This window comes from Hemitrygon akajei, chromosome 7 (assembly GCF_048418815.1).
Source record: "Hemitrygon akajei chromosome 7, sHemAka1.3, whole genome shotgun sequence".
In the NCBI taxonomy this organism is placed as follows: domain Eukaryota; kingdom Metazoa; phylum Chordata; class Chondrichthyes; order Myliobatiformes; family Dasyatidae; genus Hemitrygon; species Hemitrygon akajei.
The window spans coordinates 180,697,175-180,722,359 of NC_133130.1; the positions used below are offsets into that span (position 1 = coordinate 180,697,175).

Consider the following 25,185-nt stretch of genomic DNA (forward strand, 5'->3'; position numbering starts at 1 on the left):
AGAGCTGTTGCTGCTTGCTTGTCCCCTTCTCTAAGAGTCCCAATGAACTCAAGAATTTACTAAGATGGATGCTGCATATCCATTTCTCGTGACTTTAATTGATGTGGGTGCCAAGAGAGAGAGGAACATTCTTCATAGCTGATACTCTTGACTTTGTTTAGTGCAGATGACCAAAGAAGAAGTTATACCCTAACAGTAACATCATAAATTATGTTTTTTCCTCATAAAAATGTTTTTTGTTTGGATGTGGTAGCATAGCAATTAAAACACTGGACTGGTACCAAGAGGCTTGGACTGGTCCAAGTTTGGGAGTTGAACTCTACATAACAGCTAGGGAATTTAAATTCAGATGATTTAATATATTTGGAATGAAAATCTGGTATTGTTACTGGTGACTGAAACTACTGGTTTGCTGTAAAACAAACTGATATACAAGTATCCATCAGAGAAGGAAATATGCCATCCTCACCAAGTCCAGCCTTTATGTGACTCTAGATCAAAGCAAGTTGGCGACTCTTCACTGCCCTCGGAAATGGTCAAGCCATTCACTTCAAAAGTTACGTTGGATAGGCGGTAAATGCCAGTTTAGCCAACAGTTCATCCACATCCTGTGAACGATTAAGCTAAACAAAAACAACTTGTCTGAAAACTAAAATTCTTATTAATGGATATGGATGAGAGGATATGTTTTCATTCAATCTTGGGTTTTATAACTGGAGATGAAATATCGACATACACATGTTTGATGGGATAAATACAGTACTGCTGAGTAGCGGGGTAGAGATACGTTTCTACCAAAGGAGATGGAAGGCACTCCTTCCCTCCGCTAGCCTACAGGTCACCCTTGGGCAAGGTGTAGCACCTGTTTAGCCCCCAGATCCTGATCATTTGAAGCCATGGGAGCAGGTGGTGGATGGTCGTATGAGCAACTGGTGCATTCACAAGTCCTGGTTATGCTACCACTGACGCCAGGCAGACAATCTCTGAAGAGTATTGATAACGGCTGGGGTCACCTGTCTTGTAAAGACACTGCCCAAAAGAAGGCAATGGAAAACCACTTCTGCAGAAAAATTTGCCAAGAACAATCATGGTCATGGAAAGATCGTGATCACCTACGTCTTACGATGCAGCGCATAATGAATGAACGAAATTACAGTACTGTGTAAAAGTCTTGGGCACAAATGTACATAGCTAGGGCACCTGAGACTTGTGCGCAGTACTGTAGTTTAACATTGGTTTAGATTTTGCTGAAGGAAGGAATTCTGCCATATATACTGCCATTTAGTTTTTATTCAGTAGCCTCATCTTTGAAAGTCATTAAGCCAAATCCTAGTGATAGAAAGACAAAGGGGGCAAAAGGGCAAATGGGACTTAATTGAATGGTGTGTCCAGCAATCTCTCTCCTTAACCAACGGGGTTTCAGGATGGAGAAACAGAGGATTGTGATGAGAGACAGATCAGGTATATAAAGTGAAATAAAATTTGTAAGAGAAAGTTTAATAAAAGAGACAGAAGGAAAAATTAAAATGATTTGGTAAACACACACAAATTGCTGGATGAACTCAGCAAGTCAGGCAACATCCATGGAGGAGAATAAACTGTCGATGCTTTGGGCCGAGACCTTTCATCAGGAAGATTTAACATTTTTATCATACATATCAAACAAAAACAAAGAAGACAGGATATTTTTGAAATATTTAAGGAAAATTGTGGGTACCTGATTCAGGTATTTAAATATTCCTTTGATGGACTAGAGAATATAATTATCACCGTGAGGTATTTATTGTGTCATTAAGTACAATAACTATTCCTAATGCTACTGGTAATGCTAAAAGCAATTTGTGTAAAAATCCAGGAAGTTCTTCAAAATGGAGGAAAACTGAGAGAAATAGTATAAATTGACTTTTACCATCAAAGTGCACATTAAAAACTGTCCACTTCATTAACACTTATTTTTTTCTTATTTATTTATTCTGTGTATGTGCCGATTTCTAATGACTTTTGAACTTAGAAAGATTGGCTACTTGAGAACTGATGGTGGGTTTGAAGTCATACAGAGGGTAAGGCGAGCAGATTTTCTTCCCTTGAAGGTCAATAATCATATTTGTAACCACGTTCCTACAGTTTTGTTTCCACCATTACCAGACACACTGTAGATATGGACTCTAGGTCATTAGTCCAGGTCTCTGAATTAACATCTTGACACTACAAAGAGTAGTTTTTTTTTGTCGACCATGGATATTGCATCCTAGCTGTCTACGTGATACGCAAGCCAATCTGCAAGCTAGTGCAGTACGATATGGAGAGCATCAAAACATACAGTAAAATGCATCCTTTTGCGTCAACAACCAACACAGTCCGAACACGTGCTGGGGGCAGCCCGCAAGGGTTGACATGCTTTCAGCACCAACATGACATGCCCACAACTTACTAACCCTAATGTGTGCGTCTTTGGAATTAGGGAGGAAAGCGGAGCACCAGGAGGAAACCCAGTGGTCACGGGGAGAGTGTGCAAACTCTTTATAGACAGCATGGGTATTGAACCCTGGTCGCTGATTGCTAGCATTGTAAAGCATTACTCTAACCACCTGATGCTCAATCATGATGCCACTGCACACTCGAGTAAAATCCATCTCTTTCCAATAACTCTCTGTATTGAATTCTTTCAGAGTCCAGAAATGGGAAGTTCCTGTTTTGAATGATTAGAGAAAGAGTACTCTAATGAGAAGATCTAATAAAGCAGTTTTAATTAATGAAGAATAAATATGAATTAATTAAGCAGTAAATTCCATTAAACAGTGTAATTTTCAATAGAAGAGATAAGTATGATTTGCATGTACATTTTTGCAAATGAACAGCCTTCAAATCTGTTTTCTGAATGTTATCTGTCCCAGGGATACCACTCTCTTCAGACAACGGTGGGCACATTAAGGTTTATTCAGGGAGGCAGATGCTGCATATATCAAACACCCAAATATCCGACAGTGGAAACTACACGTGCATGGGTACCAATCTGGCTGGGAGAAGCACAAAGGACTATAGCGTGGAAGTTTATGGTGAGTGTGAGTGAACTGAGAAGATGGAGACATCAGAGTCGTCCTTAATCATGTGTTAAAAGCAGAGTGGAGTTCTGAAATTTGGGAACAAATTTCAGTTCTGAATTTTGAATTCAAGGGACTGCAGTTGAATTTTTCCCATGAAGTGCGAACATATTTAAGGTACAAAGCCCAAGCAATTCCATCACCTGCTGAAGTGTCTTATCTACTGCAGACGCCAGCATGGAGCATAACTGGAGATTTAAATCTTGCTTTGCTTGAGAAAAAGGGGGAGAGGGGGCAAGTTCATCTCAACAAATGCTGGGAAGTCTTGGATGCCCACCACATTCCAAGAAATTCCTCACTTGCACGATCTTCTATGTTTGCTCCCAACTGACCCACATCCTTCACCACTAACCCTCCTCCCCCCACTGAGTCTCTGCTCCCATCACTTTTCTGCTGCTGCCCTTTGCTCCCATGTCTCCTAGACCCCAACTTGTGATTGCTTGTCTACCTGGGTCCAACGTCGATTTGATTCCCTTAATTATGTATTTCCCAAAGGCTCCTCAACATACCAGCAAATCCTTCTAAATCTCTCTCTCCCCAATTGCCTTCTTACACAGCCCAATACTTGCACCCCTGATAACCTCACCCAGCACCCTACCTCATTTGCTGCTGTAACTCCTTAAAACTTCTCTACCACTTGCCCTTCACTAGTTTGGAGCTCAGCTGAATTTCTACTGATCAAAGAATGGTGTTTGAGGCAATGCTGAGCCTTTGTAAAACATTGGAGCACTTTTTAACACGTGGAGTTTGTGGTCAGTGTTGAGCCCCTTATCTCAGAGAAGCTGTGCTGGCATTGGAGGTTCATGAGATGATCCCAGGACTGAGAGGGTTAACGTATGAGGAGGTTTAGGTGGAGTTTAGAAGTATGAGGGGGATTCTCACTGAAATGTATCAAATATCGAACAGCCTGGAGAGAGTGGATGTGGAGAGGATGTTTTCCATAGTGGGGGGAGTCTAGGACCATAATACAGCCTCAGAATACAACGGCATAGAACAGAAATGAGGAGGAATTTCTTTAACTTGAGGTTGGAGTTTGTGTGGAATTCATTGCCACAGACGGCTGTGGAGGCCAAGTCATTGGGTATATTTAAAATGGAGGTTGATATGTTCTTGACTAGTGAGGGTATCAAAGGTTACGGGGAGAAGGCTGGAGAATGGGGTTGAGAGGGATAATAAATCAGCCGTGATCGAATGGCAGAGCAGAGCAGATGGGCCAAATGGCCTCATTCTGCTCCTATGTCATGGTCTTGGTGTGTACCATAGAGAGGGTGCAAAGAAGATTTACAAGGATGTTGCCTGGATAGGGGAGCATGCATTATGAAAATAGGTTGAGTGATGGAGGATGAGAGCTAACCTGATAGAGGTATACAAGATGATGAGAGGCATTGATCATGTGGATAGTCAGAGGCTTTTTCCCAGGGCTGAAATGGCTAGCACGAGAAGGCAGTTTTAGGGTGCTTGGAAGTAGGTACAGAGGAGATGTCGGGGTAAGTTTTTTTACACAGAGTGGTGAGTGTGTAGAATGAGCTGTTGGCGACAGTTGTGGAGGCTGATATGATCGGGTCTTTTACGAAACTCCTGGATTGGTACATGGAGCTTAGAAAAATACAGGGCTATGGATAACCCGAGGTAATTTCTAAGGTAAGGATATGTTTGGCACAGTTTTGAGGGCCGAAGGGCTTGTATTGTGCTGTAGGTTTTCTATGTTTCTAGGTACAGTGAGAGTGAGCATGTCTCATCTTGCTCAATGATTCGAAACTTTTACAGTAGAACATCACTGCTGGAGCCTCACACCTTGAGGCTTCACGTGCCAGTCAGTTTCTAGCCCTCTTTCACCTTGCAGGCAACTCGATGTCTGGATCAACCCTTGCTGAATCCCCTCTTTGTTTCAGCGATACCAAGGATCAAGGGCGGTGGTGGGCAGCCGACAGAAATCGCCGTTACCAGAGGAGGCGCGGTCACTTTGAACTGCGACGCACGTGGAGTTCCTCAGCCAACGCTGACGTGGTTGAAGGATGGGCGGCCTGTGGTGAGCTGGCAAGGCATCCAAGTGGAGAAGGGGGGCCAGACCCTGACCATTCCAGAGGCACAGGAGCACCACACAGGGCGATACACCTGCCTGGCCGTGAATGCAGCGGGACAGTCGGACAGAAAGTTTGATTTGACTGTTCTTGGTAAGCGCTCAAGTTGTTTTTAGCTTGGAACAGATTCCACACGTAGAGGATCAGTATTGTGACTTAAAGGGAAAGGGACAGCAGGAGCGAAAGATAGAGAGGATATATTTGGATCGTGAGATGAGGTATAGGTTTGTTTAGAAAGTTAAAAAGGAACGTTCATTTGAATACTTTTTATGATCTTATTAGTGTCACTCACTTGTTTTTTTCCACAGTTTACTCTTTAAAAGCATCAATCCTCTGGATATCTGTAGTTGTATGCACTTGAATGATTGGACATTGAGCAATGCACCCTTAATCCCTGATCCAGTTGGTGTTAGGTGATCATGCCTGGACCATGGTAATGGCAAAACATGAAAATAACTCCTCAGCCTTGGGGTTTTCACTTGATTGCAATTCCTTTTACACCACTTGCAAGTACATTGTGTTGGCCCTTTACGAACCCTTGCAGGTCTTAGCTACACCCACTGCCGAATAACCTGGAGCTTGTCATTTGCATCTATTGCATAAATCACCCTGGCAGACAGCATGTGACTTAGATGTCAGTGTGTCTTAACACTTCAATGTACAACCAGGAATGTGTGGAGGGTTTGAAATTTAAATTGAGGCAGTGGTGTACAAACGGTTAATGATATTTTCTACTTTCATGCTTCTCTGTAAATATACATGTTTAATATGCAATACAATCAGTGGCCACTGAGTGCATGTCCGTGGTCTTCTGCTGCTGTAGCCCATCCACTTCAAGGTTCGACGTGTTGTGCATTCAGTGATGCTCTTCTGCACAGCACTGTTGTAACGTGCTGTTATTTGCCTTCCTGTCAGCTTGAACCAGTCTGCCCATTCTCCTCTGACCTCTCTCACTAACAAAGCGTCTTCGTCCACAGAAGTGCCGCTCACTAGACGTTTTCTGTTTTTTGCACCCTTCTTTGTAAACTCTAGGGATTATGTTGCGTGAAAATGCAAGGAGATCCGCAGTTTCTGAGACGCTCAAACCACCCCATCTGCCAGCAGCAACCATTCTATGGGCAAAGTCACTCAGAGCACATTTCCTCCCCATTCTGACGGTCGGTCTGAACAATAACTGAGCCTCCTGACCATGTCTGCATGCTTTTATGCATTGAGTTGGTGCCACATGATTGGCTGATTGCATTAACAAGCAGGGGTGCAGATGTACCTGATAAAATAGCCACTGAGTGCACAGTATATACTTAGAATGAACAGAAACTAAAGTTATTACAGAACACTGTCGAGATTTGGATGGAGTCCAGGTCATTTATGTCCATGTATTGATACAATACATCTGCTATAGAACAGATAATGTAATTCTTATTTTTTCCTTCTGGAAAATGCTTTAAACTTATGGAAATGTAGGGATGTATTAATTAGCTGCCTTTATTTAATTTATTTCTTTTTTGGATATATATTTTAAACATAACTGAAGTTTATATGAATGAAAGATTAAGTATGAAGCTCCCAATGCATTTTCAGGTGCTTTATAACATGGAGTAGAACTCCATTCCATTTATGGTATTCAGAAGTTCAGTAGAAGGCAAGAGTCAATAGAGTCAGCTATTTCTGCCAAAATCTCATCAATTCCCCACAGATTTTGACAGCATTATGACAGGTAAACCTGTATCACTTTACAATACCAAAAATCTGGATTCAAGTCCCGCTGGGTTTGTACTTTCTGCTTGTGACCACGTGGGTTTCCTCCTGGTGCTCCGGTTCTTCCTACTTTCCAAAGGCATATGGGTCAGGGTTAATAAGTCCTGGGCATGCTATGTTGGCGTCAAAAGCATGGTGACAATTGTGGGTTACCCCCAGCACACCTTTGGACTGTGTTCGTCATTGATGCAAACAATGCAGTTCACTGTATGTTTTGATGTGCACATGACAAATAAGGCTAATCTTTTAAAAAGTCTTGTATATCTGAAACCATGGTTGTCTAGTTTAGTAAATATTTATGTTTCTATGCAAAGACTGACAATGCTTTAATTTATGAAATGTGCTTTGATAATTGCTCAGTTGGGGATTGACGCAGGCAGTTCAGGAGTGGTCAGCGTTAGGCTCCAGCCTGGGCTTAGTTGACTGACCACAGCTGGAGAGAACCATAAATGATATAATTGGCATCACTGTTTCACAATTCCATAACGGTCCCTGTTCCTGACCATTCAGCATCCAGCTGGTTTGTTTAGATCCACAGCAGGATCAAAACGGGGAGGAAGGAAGAGAGGGGAAGTGGTGTTAGAGAGAGTGAATGTACTTTGGTGTGTGTGCGTGTGTTGGGGTGTCTAGTTTGTGCATATGCCTGGATGTAAAAGTCTGTTCTAAAGTATTTGTGGGGGTATCAGGATCTAGGTGTTGTTGCTATGCTATTTCTACATGTGTGTTATGGTGATTGTCTGCATGAGAGGATGCAAGAGTTTGTGAATGGACACATTCCTATACGATTGAGTGATAGTATATGCATTATTTATTATGTGTTTGCATATTTATGCACATATTTTGTGTATGTTGGCTGAGGTCAGGTTAATTAGAGACATAGTCATAGTCACAGAGCTGTGGAACAGGCAACGTTCCTTCTAAGTTGTAATGACCAGAATGTGCAAAAATCTTGTGCTGTGCACTTTTTGCCCAGTGATAACAACATCTGAGTACTGAATAATTTCTTCAATAAAAACAATATAAATAAGCCAGTTCTAAAATCGGCAGATCAGTCATCACAAACTCCGCATTGTCAACATCAGAGAGTGGAAAAGGAAATGTGATTGTGTACGATTGTGAAGTTTACTTAACATGCCAATGAGGTAGAGGGTGACTACCTTTTTGTGTGCAGTTTAAATTCCTTTGCACGCTAGTAACAGGAGATGTGTGCGCATTAGAGGGAACATTGGAAACAGGCCCTTTGGCCGATCTCAGCTAGTCCCAGTTGGCCCATAGCCTTCTAAACCTTTCCTATTCATGTATCTGTTCAAGTGCCTTTTAAATACAGGGGGTGTATTGTTGATGTACCTGCCTGAAGCATTTCCTCTTCCAGCTCATTCCTTATACTGACCTTCCTCTGAGTGAAAACATTGCCTGTCAGGTTCCTATTATATCTCTCCACTCTCACCTTAAACTTCTGCCTTCTGGTTCTGGTTTCAAAGGCAGCATAAAAATGAAAGAGAGGGCATATAATATTGCAAAAATTAGTGGGAAGGTAGAGGATTGGGAAGCTTTTAAAAACCAACAGAAGGCAACTAAAAAGCCATAAGGAGAAAAAAAATTGAGATATGGTGAGCTAACCAATAATATAAAAGAGGATACAAGAAGTTTTTTTCAGATACATAAAGAGTCCAAGAGAGAAGAGAGTCGATATTGGGCTGTTGAAAAATGATGCTGGAGAGGTAGAAATGAGGGACAAAGAAATGTCGGATGAAATTAGTAAGTATTTTGCATCAGTCTTCACTGTGGAAGACACTAGCAGAATGCCAGAAATTTGAGCGTGTCAGGGTGCAGAAGTGAATGCAATTGGGGGAATAGGGAGGAGGTGCTTGGGAAGCTGAAAAGTTTGAAGGTAGATAAGTCACATGGACCAGATGAACTACACCCAAGGGTTCTGAAAGAGCTGAAGAGATTGTGGAGGCATTCGTGATGATTTTTTAAGTATCAATAGATTCTGGAGTGATACCAAAGGACTGAAAAATTGCAAATGTCACTCCACAGTTTAACAAGGTAGGGAGGCAGAAGAAAGGAAATAATAGACTAGGTAGTCTGACTTCAGTGGTTGGAAAGATATTGGAGTCTATTATTAAGGATGAGGTTTTGGGGTGCTTGGAGGCACATGACAAAATAGGCCAACGGCAGCATCATTTCTTAAAGGGGAAATGTTGCCTGACAAATCTGTCGGAATTCTTTGAGGAAATAACAGCCAGGATAGACAAGAGAGAGTCAGTGGATGTTGTTTACTTTGATTTTCAGGAGGCCTTTAACAAGGTGCCACACATGAGGCTGCTTAACAAGATTAGAGCCCTAGGTATTACAGGAAAGGTACTAGCACGGATAGAAGATTGGCTGACTGGTAGGAAGCAAAGAGTGGGGAAAAGGGGACCCTCCCTATTCTGGTTGGCTGCCAGTGACTGTTGGTGTTACATAGCGGTCAGTATTGGGATCGCTTCTTTTCATGTTATATGTCAATGATTTGAACGAGGGAAGTGAGGGCTTTGTGGCCAAGTGGGGAAAGTACAAAAATAACAAGGGGGCAGTTAGGGTTGAGAAAGCAGGGAGTCTGCAGAAGGACGTAGAAAGATTGGGAGAATGGGCAAAGAAGTGAGATGGAATCTAGTGTAGGGAAGTGCACTTTGGTAGAAGAAATAAAGGTGTAGACTAGTTTCTAAATGGGGAGGAAATTCAAAAATTATAGATGCAAAAGGACCTGAGAGTCCTTATGCAGGATTTCCTAAAGGCTAGCTTGCAGTGGTAAGGAAGCAAATGAAATGTTAGTGTTCATTTCGAGAGGACTAGAATGTAAGAGCAAGGATGAGGCTTAATAAGGCATTGAGTTATTGTATTTGGAGTATTGTGAGTGGTTTTGGGCCCCCTATCAGAGACATTCAAGTCAGGAGATCAAGAGTGATACAAGACGTGCAGGTACAATCTCCAGAAAGCCATCTCATGGGTGAAGTGGAAATTCCAGACTAGACTGGAATCAATGAGGATTTGAATGCCATATCCTCCTACAAAGTTAAATCTTGCGACATAAGGGACAGCAGAGCTTCGCTTCCAGATGAATCAATGCTTTCTAGACTCACTTTGATCACCAGAACAGGGAGGAACCATCACGCACCCCCATGTCTCCTGATAATCCTTTGGTCTCAGTATCTGAAGATTGCCTTCAAGAGCAAGGAAATCATCCAGTCCGGATGGAGTACCTGGCCAAATACTGAAGTGCTCCGGGAGTGTGTTACCCACCCGCTTAAAGCAGGCTTCAATCATATCGGTGCCCAAGAAGAGCATGGTAACCTGATTCAATGATTATCGCTCCACGGCACTTACATCCACAGTGGTGAAGTGTTTTGAGAGGCTGCTGTTGAAGCATATCAGCTCCTGTCTGAGTGGTGACTTGGATCTGCTCCAATTGTGTCTACAGCAGATGCCAAGTCACTGGCTCTTCACACTGGAACATCTAAACAGCAAAGATGCATACATCAGGATGCTCTTTATTGATTTCAGCTCAGCATTCAGTACCATCATTCTCTGTGAACTGATCAGTAATCTCAAAGACCCGGGCCTCAAGACCCATGTGCAATTGGATCCTGGATTTCCTCACTTGCAGACCCCAGTCAGTTTGAATTGGTAACAACGTCTCCTCCACAATCTGCATCAGCACAGAAGCACCACAGGGCTGTGTGCTTAGCCCCCTGCTCATCTCAATTTACACCTATGACTGTGTGGCTAGATACATCTCCAACACCATGTACAAGTTTGCTGATGATACCACTGCTGTGGGGCGGATCAAAGGTGGTGATGAATCAGCTTACTAGAGGGAGATTGAAAACTTGGCTGAGTGGTGTAATAACAACAACCTCTCACTCAATGCCAATATGACCAAGCAATTTCAGGAGAGGGAAATCAGAGTCAGTAATCATCAGAGGTGGAGAGGGTCAGTAACTTTAAATTCCTGGATATCACTATCTCAGAAGACCTGCCTGGACCCATCATATAAGTATAATTGCAAAGGAAGCACAATAGTGCCTCTACTTCCTCAGCAGTCTGCGAAGACTTGGCATATTATCGAAAACCTTGGCAAACTTCTATAGATGTGTGTGCTGACTGGCTGCAACATTCATTCCACGGTCAAGGTCACTTAGATCACATTTCTTCCTCATTCTCATGTTTGGTCTGAACATCAGTTGAAGCTCTTGACCATGTCCACATGCTTTTATGCATTGAATTGCTACCATGTGATTGGCAGATTAGATATTAGAGGGCTTAGCCTCAGGATAGAGGGGCACCCTCCCAAAACAGAAATGTGGAGAAATTTCTTTAGCCAAAGGGTGGTGAATTTGTTGCCATATGCAGGTGTGGAGGCCAGGTCATTGGGTGTATTTAAGGCAGAGATTGATAGGTGTGTTGGCACGTGGCCTAGTGGATAAGGCATCGGTCTTGTGGAACGAGCTTCTGGTAGAAGTGGTAGAGGCAGGTTCGATCTTGTCATTTAAAAGAAAAAATTGGAAAGGTATATGGACAGGAAAGGAATGGAGGGTTATGGGCTGAGTGCAGGTAGGTAGGACTAGGTGAGAGTAACTGTTCGGCACGGACTAGAAGGGCCGACATGACCTGTTTCCGTGCTGTAATTGTTATGTGGTTATATGGTTAGTGATCTGAAGGTCACTGGTTCGAGCCTCGGCTGAGGCAGCATGTTGTGTCCTTGAGCAAGGCACTTAACCACACATTGCTCTGCGATGACACCGGTGCCAAGCTGCTTGGGTCCTATTACCCTTCCCTTGGACAACATCGGTGACGTGGAGAGGGAAGGCTTGCAGCTTGGGCAACTGCCGGTCTCCCATACAACCTGGCCCAGGCCTGTGCCCTGGAAACCTTCCAAGGCACGAATCCATGGTCTCACGAGACTAACGGGTGCCTATATGATTGATAGGTCCTTGATTGGACACGGCATCAAAGGTTACAGGGAGAAGGCCAAGAACTGGGGTTGAGGAGGAGATAAAAAAAAGGATCAGCTATGATTGAATGGTGGAGCAGACTCGATGGGTCAAATGGCCTAATTCTGCTCCTATGTCTTATGGTCTTATTTGCATTACCAAGCAGGTGTAGCTTTTAAAGTGGCCACTGAGTGTATTTCCAATACCTTGTCAGGCAATGAATGAAAGGTGGGATGCAACATATGACTCACAGCAAACAGTGCGTTTGTTATACAGCAAAGCTGCTTTACTTCCCTCTGTAAATGGTGGAGGGAAGAAACTACAGTAACTTCTCCCAGTACAGGCAGAGTAATTTATCCCAATAAAAAACAGTAAATAAATTATAGTTACATATAATATGCTTAATTAAAATCTCTTATATTTATAATAAAATAATTAATATTCGATAGTGTTTTTATTCTGATATTAAAGACAGTATTTATATTTTGAGGAAATGTAGAGGCTGTAGCTCATTATCAGTGGCAGTGGGGATTGGTTCTGTTGATGTTCACATTTCCTTCACTTTCTTGACTGAAATTGTTTGAAAATACCCACCAAGTCCAAGTTCAAACCTCAGCTTCTGACAGAGGAGTGAACTGCTGAATGTTTGGTTTAAGCAGGAGAGGCTGAGTGACGGAGACAAAAAGAGACAGTACTTGCTTTAGGAAGACAACATTATGCAGCAATGTCATCTCTTGAGCGACTGAATGGACATTCAAAATATTCAAAGTACATTAAATATCAAAGAATGTACAGCCTTGAGATTTGTCTGCTCACAGGTGGCCACAAAGCAAGAAACCCAAAAGAACCCAATTACAAGCCAAAAAAAATAAAGACCAACACTCAATGTGCAGCAAAAGAGAGAAAAGCACACGCATCATGCAAACAGTAGAAGCGAGCACAGCATTCCCGACCAAACTGAGGCCTGAGATCTGAATCCCAGAGTAGGCACAAAGTCTCGGTCTCAGTTCATCATATCAGCGGGACAAATCGCTGCGAAGCTTGCAGACACAGAACACCATAGCCAGGGCAGTCTCACAGCCTCAGCATGAAATCGGGCCGACCCTAAACTCCGGTCCCAACACCCTGCCTTTCCAGTCTGTCTAGGCCGGTGCTGAAATTGTCCGAACAGCGGGTCGTACTTCACATTAGGACCAGGGCCCCTCAGCAGTGAAACGCCCCCGGCCTAGACCACACCGTCACTCTGAGCCCAGGCCCTGCCGTCCAGCCTGAAGCCGCTCTTGACCTCTATAAATCAGCTTGGCACTCAGAGCCAGTGAACCTCGCACCCAGGTTAGTGGGACGGGCACTGAAACTCCTCTGCCTCAACGACTCCTCTCCAACCCATTCTGCATCAACTTTGCAGCGCACCAGCACGGCTCATCCTTCGAATTTGCTTCGCCTTTGCTTACCTCTTCATTGTTTGCAGTGATGGTTTACCACAATTTACTTCAGAAAAGGTGTTAATAGTGTTTGTAGTCAAATTTCTTGCCTTTGAAATGACCAGTAAGCTGTTGCTCACCTTCAGTAGTGCCATCTTAAATCAGAACATAGACACCCATGCGGTCATGGGGAGAACGTACAAACTCCTTACAGACGGCAGTGGGAATTGAACTCAGGTCAGTAGCACTTGCGCTAACCGCTATGCTACCATGCTGTGCCAGGTTCAGTGAGCATGAGTACTGGGTCCCATGTGCAACTACTTTTCTAAAAAAAACCTCACAATATTTATATGCAAACTTCTCAACAATAATGTTTTTGAGGAGGATTGTATACAGTCGGCCCTCCTTATCCGCGGGTTCTGCATGCGCGGACTCAACCAACCACAGATCGGGAAAACCCGGAAGTTCTCTCTCCAGCACTCGTTGTTTGAGCATGTACAGACTTTTTTTTTTGTCATTATTCCCTAAACAATGCAGTATAACAACTATTTACATAGTATTTACATTGTATTAGGTATTATAAGTAATCTACAGATGATTTAAAGTATACGGAAGGATGTGCGTAGGGTACCACAGATTGGGATCGAGAAAGAAACCGGAAGTTCACTCTCCAGCACTTATTGTTTGAGCATGTACGGACTATTTTTTCTTGTCATTATTCCCTAAACAATACAGTATAACAACTATTTATATAGCATTTACTTTGTGTTAGGTATTAAAAGTAAGTCGGAACAGGTATATCCGGTATTATTTAGCGTCAGTTAGTCAAACGTTTGTCTTAGTATATATTTTACCTTTCTATGCATATAAAACACTTAAGAAATGTCTGTATTTCAATAATTAAACCGCTGCAGTGCATAGTAATAATTGTAGCTTTCATCGGGGCAGGGCCTTTCACATGCTCCATTATTCTCACTTTATCCTTTAAAATTGTTTGGATCGTTGACCGACTGTAGCCTAACACTTTTCCAATGACCGATGGCGTTTCACTTCTTTCCAATTGCTTTATTATTTCCACTTTATTTTCAATCGTGATTGTTTTCCATCAACGGAACAGAAACACTGCGGATTCAGCAGCAGCCACGGGCGATGGGTTGGAGCTCCCCTGGTTCCTAAAGTCCACCGCACTGAGACCAGTTAAATAAGGTCCAGAGCTTCACCGGGTCCTAAAGTCCACCGCACTGAGACAGGTTAAATAAGGTCCAGAGCTTCACCGGGTCCTAAAGTCCACCGCACTGAGACCAGTTAAATAGGGTCCAGAGCTTCACCGGGTCTTAAAGTCCACCACACTGAGACAGGTTAAATAAGGGACTTGAGCATCCATGTTTTTTAGTATCTGCGGGGGGTCCTGGAACCAATACCCGGGGATAAGGAGGGCCAACTGTACCTAACTTAGATAATTTTCAATCATCTAGCTGTGCCTTCTTAAAATTTAGAATCAGAATCAAATTTATTATCAATGTCTTATATGAAGTCAGATTTGGTGTTTGGTATCAGCTACATAAAGACATAAAATTACTAAAAATTACCAAAAAAAATGCACAAAAAAGGAAAAGAAATGAGCTGTTGTTCATGGGTACACAGACCTGATGCTGAAGGGAAAGATGCTGAATTATAAAATGCCTATCTGCAAACTTCATCCCTTGTAAAATTGATTTAACAATTTCAATTTAAATTTCAATTTAACAAGTTCAAGAGGGGCAAAAGGCTTTTTTAATTTAATGCCAGTCAAGAAACATGCGACAGAAAAATACTAGAGATTATGTAAATCAGAAATAGAAACAGAAAAATGTGGGAATCATTAATCCTGTTCCTCTCTTCACAGATGCTGCTTGACCTGCTGAGTATTTCCAGCATTTTTATAGATACAACTCAACAAATAATATTTTAACCATAATTGAAAAATTATATATATGAAGGAAAATAAGAGAAGTTTTATATACATGGCAACAAATTCCACTAATTCACCACCCTTTGGCTAAAGTTATTTCTCCGCATCTCTGTTTCGAAAGAGTGCCCCTCTATCCTGAGGCTGCACCCTCTAATATCTAATCTGCCAATCACATGGTAGCAATTCAATCATAAAAGCATGCGGACATGGTCAAGAGTTTCAACTGATGTCGAGACCAAAGATGAGAATGAGGAAGAAATGTGATCTAAGTGACCTTGACCGTGGAATGAATGTTGGTGCCAGATGGGGTGGATGGAGTATCTCAGAAACTGCTGATCTCTTTGGATTTTCACGCACAACAGTGTTTACAGAGAATGGTGCAAATGGTACGGAGAAGATCAGCCATGAGCTTATTAAATGGCTGAGCTGGCTCGACGGGCCAGATGGCCTACTCCGGTCCTATTTCTTATAAAACATCCAGTAAGCGGCATTCTGTGACAAAAATGCCTTGTTAATTAGAGAGGTCAGAGGAGAATGGCCAGACTGGTTCAGGTTACCAGGAAGGTGACATAGCCACGTGTTACAACAGTACTGTGTAGAAGAGCATCTCTGAATGCACAACATGTTGAACCTCAAAGTGGATGGGCTACAGCAGCAGAAGGTCACGTACATGCACTCAGTGGCCACTATATTAGGTACAGAAGGTAACTAATAAAGTGGACGTTGAGTGTAAATACTGCATGCAAAGTAGCATCATGATGTATTTAAGTGGATTAAATAGGGGTGAAGGGGAATGTCCTGCAAGAGGACCACAACCTTGTCGTTGTGATCGGAGGCTTGCGTTCCTCAAGGAACTGGAGAACAATGCTGGCTGGAGTCAGGGCTTTATGCTTTGGCTCTTGGTAGGTCACCCATGCTACAGAGGTCAAAGGGTAGAGGTCAGACTGAGAGTGGTCCACTGATCCTCCATGTTTGAGGGCTAACAACCCTGACTGGTCAAAGAAAACTTATAGAAACAGCAATGAAGAGTCCTACGTCTGAGTGCCAGGGTATTCCTGCGTCTCCATCTGGAAAACGCGTGACTGACAGTAAACGGAGAGGAAGCCACTGACGTGATGAAGGAAGCCGTGAGCTCCACCCGAGATGGAGGATCTTCATTGCTGCCCTAAATGCCAGCGGCGTAACGGGCAAAGGAAGAAGAAGAGGAGGAGGAGGAGGAATGCAATCTGAGCACGCTCAGGGCTTAGCTATTTCTGTCACTGCCAGTCTTAAGAAAGGCAGAAGGCCAAGTGCCATGTTCAAAGCCAGGGCTTTTACAACCATGTGTCTGATGCTCAGTTTTGTCTGTGATTCATTAATTCTCGGAGTGGTTTCTGTAAACAATACACTGACTCACTTCATTTATGTGTTGAAAGATCATCTTTTTTTCTTGCCTTTTTCTTCAGTTCTAAAAGTGTCTATATTTAATTTCAAGTGTATGAATTGGTCATGGAAGTGTGGTGGTGGCTGTTTCTCTCCACCTTTGACAAGTAGCAATTCACGCATTGGCGTGGTTGGTGATTATCCACAAGATATTCAAAGCAGATCACCCAAACTTTTCCCAAATTGGCAACTACCAGCTGGGCAGGGAGGGAAAACATGACAGAGTCATAGAACATTACGGCATGGAAATAGACCTTTCAGCCCATCTAGTTATGCCAAACTGTTATTCTGCCTAATCCCCATTGATCCACACCTGGACCATAGCCCTCCGTCCCCCTCCCATCAATGTACTTATCTTAGCTTCTCTTAAACGTTGCAATCAAAGAAACTCCCTCTCAGGTTCCCCTTAAATATTTCACCTTTCACTCTTAACCCATGACCTCCAGTTCTAGTCTTGCCCAGTTTCAACAGGAAAAGCCTGCTGCTCTATCTATACTGCTCGTAGTTTTGCATATGATCAGAAGCACAATGACCCATATGAAACATGCTGACAGTGAACAGCAAACTAAAGAGACGTGGGGAAAAGTATTTTGGAGAGCTTCTATTCAGCCTCCCAATGGGCACTGTCACTGATTGTCAATTCACTTTGTATATATGTGGTATGGTAGCGTAGTGGTTAGCACAATGCTTTACAGTACCAGCGACCCAGGTTCAATTCCCCCTGCTGCCTGTAAGGAGTGTGGTGAACTACATATACCTGTCTGGACTGCTCCTGTGGCTCCTCCCACACACCCCTGTATAAAGGCGATTGAGGCCTGATGCCCGGCCTCATTCTCCAGGATGTAGTGTTGTTCATTCTTCAAGTCAATAAAAGCCGATACCTCGCTTCTTACGTCTCAGAGTGAGTTATTGATGGTGCATCAAGGAGTTTGTACATTCTCCCTGTGACCGTGTGTGTTTCCTCCGGGTGCTCCTGTTTCCTCCCATACTGGTTGATAGGTTAATCGGTCATTGTAAATTGTCCTGTGATTAGGCTAGGGTTAAATCAGGATTTGTTGGGTGGAAGGGCCTTTTCTGTGCTGTATCTCAATAAAATAAATAACACACACAAAATGCTGGTGGAACCTAGCAGGCCAGGCAGCATCTATAAGGAGAAGTACTGTTGACATTTCGGGCCGAGACCCTTCATCAGGAAAATAAATAAGTTATTTTTCTTCCACCTACCCCTTCCCCACACCTTCACAACCCACCAGCAGCTTCTAATATTCTCTGTCTCTCTGTCTCTCTGTCTGTCTGTCTGTCTGTCTGTCTCTCTCTCTCTCTCCCTCTCTCTCAGCTTTCTTGAAGTGAACTGCTTCTGCTCCCTGCATAGAACCCCTCTTAATTTAAACTGCATCCTCAATAAAATGTAACGTGCAGGATCATAACGAGGTAGATTGAGAGGTCAAGAGTCCATCAGTGTACATGAGGACCATTCGGGAGTCTAGTAACAGTGGGATAGAAGCTGTCCTTGAGCCTGCTGTACGTGCTTTCAGGTTTTTGCATCTTCTGCCCGATGGGAGAATGTCCGGGGTGCGTGTTGGTCTTTGATTACGCTGGCCTCTTTACTAAGGCAGTGAGTAGTGTACATAGAGTCCAAAGAGGGGAGGCTGGTTATTTTTCCCAAAGAAGTTGAGTCAATAGGTTCGGTGGAAGGAGTGACTTGTAAATGTAAATCTAATGTCTGCATAAGGCCGGCTGTGTGTTGATTTGCTATGTGCAACCGAAGCCTGTATCATTTTTACTACAGTGCCTGGATTGTCTCAGACACTTTCATCCCTGCTCAAGTGTCGATTGGGTGCTCGGTGCTAAATGTATGTGAAAGGCAGTGTTGTGACCTTAATAGCCAGTTAATATTATCAAGGCCCATGGGATAGGCCTCTGAGGCATTGTGGTGCCGCTGATATTCAGCTTCCTCTCAGTTCCAGAGAGCTGGATTCAATCCTGACCTTGGGTTGTTTTCAGTTTGCATGTTTTTCCTGTGACTATGTCAGTGTCTAAAACATAGGAGCAGAATTAGGCCATCGAGTCACTCAATCACGGCTGATCCTTTTTTTCCCCTCCTCAGCCCCACTCTCCTGCCTTCTCCCCGTAACCTTTGATGCTGTGTCCAATCAAGAACCTATAAAGCTCTGCCTTAAATATACCCAATGACCTGGACTCCACAGCTGCCTGTGGTCATAAATTCCACAAATTCACTACCATCTTGCTAAAGGAATTTCTCCACAACCTTGTTTTAAATGGACACTCTCTAGCCTGAGGCTGTCCCCTTTTGTTCTCGACTTCCCCACCAAGGGAAACATCCTTCCCACATCTAGTCTCTTTAGGCCTTTCAACATTTGGAAGGTTTCAATGAGATTCCCCATATCCTTCTAAATTCCAGCGAGTACCGACCTAGAGCCATCAATTGTTCCTTGTATGAAAACCCTTTCATTCCCAGAATCATCCTTGTGAACCTCCTCTCCAATGCCAGCACACCTTATCTTGGATGAGGAGCCCAAAACTGTTCACAATACTCAAGGTGAGGCCTCACCGATGCCCTATAAAGCCTCACCATTACAACCCTGCCCTTGTATTCTAGCTCTTGTTTTCACACACAACTGTCTCAAGCAGAAGTTCTCAACCTTTTATATGCCATAGACCAAACCGATTAAGCAAGGGGTCCGTGGAGCCCAGGTTTGGAACCCCTCTAGAGTTGCAGAAAAAAAATCATCCAGCAAACGACAGTTCTGTGGGCAAAAACCCCTTGTTAATGAGAGAGGTCAGTGGAGAATGGCCGGACTGACTCAAACACGCGTTTATACCCACATCCCCATTTTCTCCCACATCCTAAGTTTAATGGCTGTTACAGATCACCCCTTAGAGTAGACAAATAGGAACAAATCAAAAGGGAGTTGATGAATATGTGAGGAGCAAGTTGCAGTCATGGAAAGTAAATCGGGGGGAATGGGACTGATAGGATTGCTCTGCTGTGAGCCAGCATAGACTTGATGGCCAGAATGGCCTCTTTGTTGCCATAATGAGCAGGTAAGTAGCACTTGTAATTAGTGTTATTATTTTAGGGCTTCATGTGAGCTACATTCACTGGCTGTGACTCGTACAACCAAACCTCCTGTACCTAATAAAGTGGCCACTGAGTGTGTAATAGCTGGTATATGCTACACCCTGGCTTTTCTGACCCCATGCTCTGAGGTGTCCTATGTGCGACAGACTTGAGGATTCTTCTCAGTACCGGACTGTGGTTCATCCTGTATGTGCCACAGCCTGTCCAGCGTGTGAAACGCTGTGCGTTACACAGTGCATAAAGATTTTGTTTTGAGCTTTGGCAAGAAGACCTAAAATCAAAGAAAGTGGCATGGTCTGAGGTGTGCAAAGTGTTCTTAATTTAAGAAAAAACATTCCGTTTTTGAGATTTATATAAACAGTGCACAACAGTATGTAGGACAAGCTTTTCGCTGTATCTTAAGACATGTGGCAATATTTTTTAAAATTTTATTGAGATACAGTGTAAAACAGGCCCTTCCAGCCCTTTGAGGTGCACTGCCCTGCCAGTACCCAACTTAATCCTAGCCTAATCACGGGATAATTTACAATGAGTAACTATCTTACCAATCAGTATGTCTTTGGACTGTGGAAGGAAACCCACGAGGTCACGGGGAGAACAAACAAACTCCTTCCAGACAGTGACGGGGATCGAACCTGGGCCACCTGTACTTCAAAGTATTGTGCTAACCACTATGCTACTGTGCTAAACCAATACTGTGGGATTAGGTTGTAGAATTTTTATTTTTCTTGCAATTTAACGTTTCTATACTTGTTTGTATTTTTATATAATCACCTACATACATGCAGTCGTTCAAAGAAATTTCCTGTAATTGCTTCTGGGAACTTCTTCATTTCAGTAGTGGGTATCACATTATTTGAACCTGGCTATCTTATTGGTTAACTGTTATGAATGGAATTTCTGCTTATCTTTAGACTGGTGTGAGAAAATTGCAAGTACTTCTAGTCTCTTTTTTCTCTGTTTCTTTCAAAGCTTCTTCTTGTAACAGTTAGTTGGCCATTAGCTGCAAGTTTTATGTTTCATTCTTGACTTCTGAAGAACCTTTGGATCGCAAAAGCATCAGGATCCAACAATACCAATACAGTACTTAGACAGGAGGAAGAGATTTCTAGCAAGGGGCAACAGTGAGTGATGCTGCATTGCCGTCTGGTGTTCCTCAGGCTGACTGACAGCTGAACTGTGTGTGTTTGTGATCAGTCCCTCCAGTTATCGTCGGGGAGTCGGGATCTCTGGAAAATGTCAGTACACTCGTCAGCAGCTCCATCACCCTGATCTGTGAGGCCACAGGCTTCCCACCACCTACCTTTAGCTGGTCCAGAAATGGATCACCTGTGGTTCCCAACACTAGGATGCAAGTGCTCTCTGGTAAGACATGAACAAACATTCTATTTTCAGAAGTTTTTTTAGAAATATGTCCTTAATACGCTGTGGATTTTACATGGACTTTGCATCGGAGAAGAGTGATGGTGCTCATTGCTGGTAATGATGCCGTACTCAGTCACTCCGAGCAAATTCCTCAGCTTTAAATGTGACCCCTGAGTCACAAGATATCCTGTTCAAGGATGCCCCTTGGGTCATGTGAATTGTCAACAAACCACCTAGCATTGTAGATCATGGAAAATGCTTGCAGACATCTGTGTGTGTATTAAACACACACACAAAAAGACAGACACACACACATACACACACTAAGAGACGACAGACAGACACACAAAAAGACAGAGACAGACACACACACACACACACATACACACACGCACACAAAAACAGACAGACACACACACACATACACACACAAAAAGACAGAGACAGACAGACACACACACACATACACACACAAAAAGACAGAGACAGACAGACACACACACACATACACACACTAAGAGACAGACAGACAGACACACACACACACACACACAAAAAGACAGACAGACAGACACACACACGCACACAAAGAAACAGATACACACACACAAAAAGACAGACAGACACAAAGAGACAGAGACACACACACGAAAAAATCTTAGTGTTTATACACTGGCGAACACATCAGTGTCCATACACAAATACATACAAGTGCACATGCACACACATGCAGACGTGCGCAGACACATGCACAGATGCAGACACACACACACACGTGTACACAGGAACATGTAGTTTTTATGCCACATGTCAACAATACTGATGAGGAGTCTCTTGCTGCTCAATATCTATCGGTTCAATTTGCTTGACAGCCTGAGGCTAACACCTGGTACTACCTGACATTGGGATAAATCTCACATTGGCTAAACCTCTCATTTGGTAATATTTTTTCTGTTACTGTACACATAAGGAGAAATAAATCATTCTTTTGATGTCCGCCAAATATTCAGAATTACAAGTGGATGGAATCTGAAAAGTAAGGGGTGGTTAGATATTAATTAATGTTACAGAGAGAGCTGTGTTTCTCCGCCATTAACCATTTGTGAGCCTGCAAATAAAAATGAGTGAGCGCAGAGCTCAGACAATCTTCTGGTCTGGTTTCTCCTGTTTTATTCCAAAGGTACGGATTCTCGCCTTCTTTTTCCCATATTTCCTTATGTCATAAGAAGCGGCTATTCAGCCCACTAAATCTATGCAATCACATCATTCCCATTGCCCCCACTTATTTTCCTGAACCTAATCCCTCACCTATGCTGATATGATTTTGGGGAGCCAATTAACTTAATAGCCAGCATGTGTTTGGCACGTGGGAGGAAACCAAGGCTGCCACGGGGAGGGACACAAAGAGACTGACAGACGGCATTTGTCCGTGTGAATTCCACACAGACAGCAGCTGAGTAACACTGCAGTTGTGAGACGGGGGGCTTCCAACAGAGAACAATGTGTCGGCCATCAACTCTGCCCCGGATCATCTGGAAGTACTGAATTCAGTTTGGCAGAGATCTGCAGCTCCCCGAGTTCAACTTGGTCCTGCCAACAGGGAGGAGAGTGAGCCATCGTCGCTGTCTTTCACCTGAAATTGGATAATCAGGTGCCGCTGTGGTGTGGAGTAGGGATCAGAAGCTCTCTCCTTTAGCTTTGTGGTACTGAAATGACTGGCCATAGATTTACTCTGTTCAAGCCTGGAAACTGAGGGAAAATTCTACAGTCAAATCTGGGACGAGGCTATCCTGCACTTCCATGAACTGTTAGACAATGCATTGTCGGTTTTCATAATCAGCTTACTTGTTACCTATAGTTACATCCTTCAGGCAGTGCTACAGTTTTTAAAAAATTTGCAGGTGTTACTCGATTAAATTTCCACAATGAATCTTTTTCCCTCTGGCTCCTCGTGTTAAGTTCAAGTTTGCACAGAAGTTGTTAACTATAGGTTTGGTTTCCTGCTTTAGTTACTTATGATCCTTCCTCCCTCCTTCCAAGGTGGACAGACCCTCAAACTGAGCCGTGTGCTTGAAGGAGATGCTGGCCATTATGGCTGTGTGGTCAATAACACTGCAGGGGAAGCCAAGAAGAGTTTTCACCTCGATGTACTGAGTAAGGCAGAACTATAGAGGATTTTATTCAATAATTTATCTTTGTTCATTCCTGGGTATTTTATGTGAAATGAGAAGCAAAACAAAGTAATTAAACAGAAAATCCTTTGGAGGGGGAAATAGTTACTGTTTAAGGCTGATGAGCTATCATTAGAACCATTACCAGGTGGTTTAGCTATGGGATCCCAACAGTAAACAGCAAATTTAGCTTTATCACTGATGACCTTTCACTACAGCAGGAAACGTTAGAATTATAGAACAGCTTTTGAACCACGACAGAAAGAGGAAAAAATGGAAGGAAAGGAAAAGTTTGAGATGTAGTTTGGGATTGTGGTATATGAACTTGTGGTACCACAGTAAAATGCACATAAGTAGAACCTGCTCTTCTCTTGATTTCACTATTTTTTTTCATTATAAAGTTCTTTCCTTTCTGAAGGCATCAAAAGTTGACCCAGATAACACCAATTTGCATTTGATAAAGAGGCAAACTCTTGTTAATTATTTCTGTTCTTTCCTCAGGTGCCTCTCCTTCTTCCCTTTCTCCCATGGTTTACTCTCCTCTCCTATCAGATTCCTTCTTCTCCAACCCTTTACCATCCCCGAACATCTGGCTTCACCAATCACCTTCAAGCTTGTCCTCCCGCCACTCCCAACTTTTTTATTCTGGTATCTTTCCCCTTCCTTTCCAGCCCCGATAAAGAGTCTCAGCCCAAAACATCAGCTTTTTGTCCATTTTCATTGATGCTGCCTAACCTGCTGAGTTTCTCCAGCATTTTGTGTGCATTGCTCTGGATTTCCAGCAACTGCAGAACCTCTTGTGTTCATAACTTATCCATTCCAGTTACGTTCTCCAGGGGAAGTTGTCAGACTACTGCAACACACATCCCAAAATTCAACTTCATGGTCTTTTGTCCTGGAAAGATTCATTCTCCCACTCAGACTGTTGCTAAACCTTTCCACTTGCTTTCACTTCCCCTCCGCTCTCAGAATTGTCTTGTATGCTGTACCTCAGGAGTGTCAATAGTAAAAGTTCAACCAGCAAATAATTGAACAGATAGTCCTGTTAGATGGATAGAGTTAAAGTTCAGATCAAGCACAATCTTACTAAATGATTGAACAGATTTGAAGGGCTGAGTGGCCTTCTCCAGATTACAGTACCAGTAGACGAAGTACTATAATTGGACAGAAACCCCCTCAGACTGGGTTGAGCTTCACGTGTTTACTGATAGGGTGAGTGAAGTTAACTCCTCTGTTTCAAGAGCTGGATGGTTGAGGGGGTAGTAACTGTTCCTAAGCCTGGTAGTGTGAATCCTGAGGCTCTTGTGCCTTCTTCCTGATGGCAGCAGTGAGAAGAAAGAGTGACCTGGGTGGTGGGGGTCCCTGATGATGGAAGCCCTCAAGAAAGCATAACAATTGACTTAATAAGCTGGTAAGGAAGGCGGGCTCTGTCGTGGGCAAAGTACTGGAGAGTTTAACATCGGTAGCTGAGCGAAGGGCGCTGAGTAGGCTACGGTCAATTATGGATAACTCTGAACATCCTCTACATAGCACCATCCAGAGACAGAGAAGCAGTTTCAGCGACAGGTTACTATCGATGCAATGCTCCTCAGACAGGATGAAGAGGTCAATACTCCCCAATGCCATTAGGCTTTACAATTCTACCGCCAGGACTTAAGAACTTTTTAAACCTATTATTAATGCTTTTTGAGATGGTGATTTAGATGCATATCATATTTTTTTTTACTGAGTTAAGTATTGTATGTAATTAGTTTTGCTACAAGTGTATGGGACATTGGAAAAAAGTTGAATTTCCCCATGGGGATGAATAAAGTATCTATCTATCTATCTATCTAA

General features: G+C 43.0%; 1 protein-coding gene across 1 annotated transcript in view; it reads left to right on the plus strand.

Moving 5' to 3' along the window:
- Positions 1–25,185, plus strand: part of LOC140731245 (hemicentin-1-like) — a 379,087-nt gene that overhangs the window by 201,878 nt on the left and 152,024 nt on the right. The window contains 4 exon segments of the mRNA XM_073052779.1: positions 2,895–3,056; positions 4,994–5,275; positions 21,011–21,178; positions 23,219–23,332. Coding sequence (XP_072908880.1) covers positions 2,895–3,056; positions 4,994–5,275; positions 21,011–21,178; positions 23,219–23,332 — 726 coding nt within the window.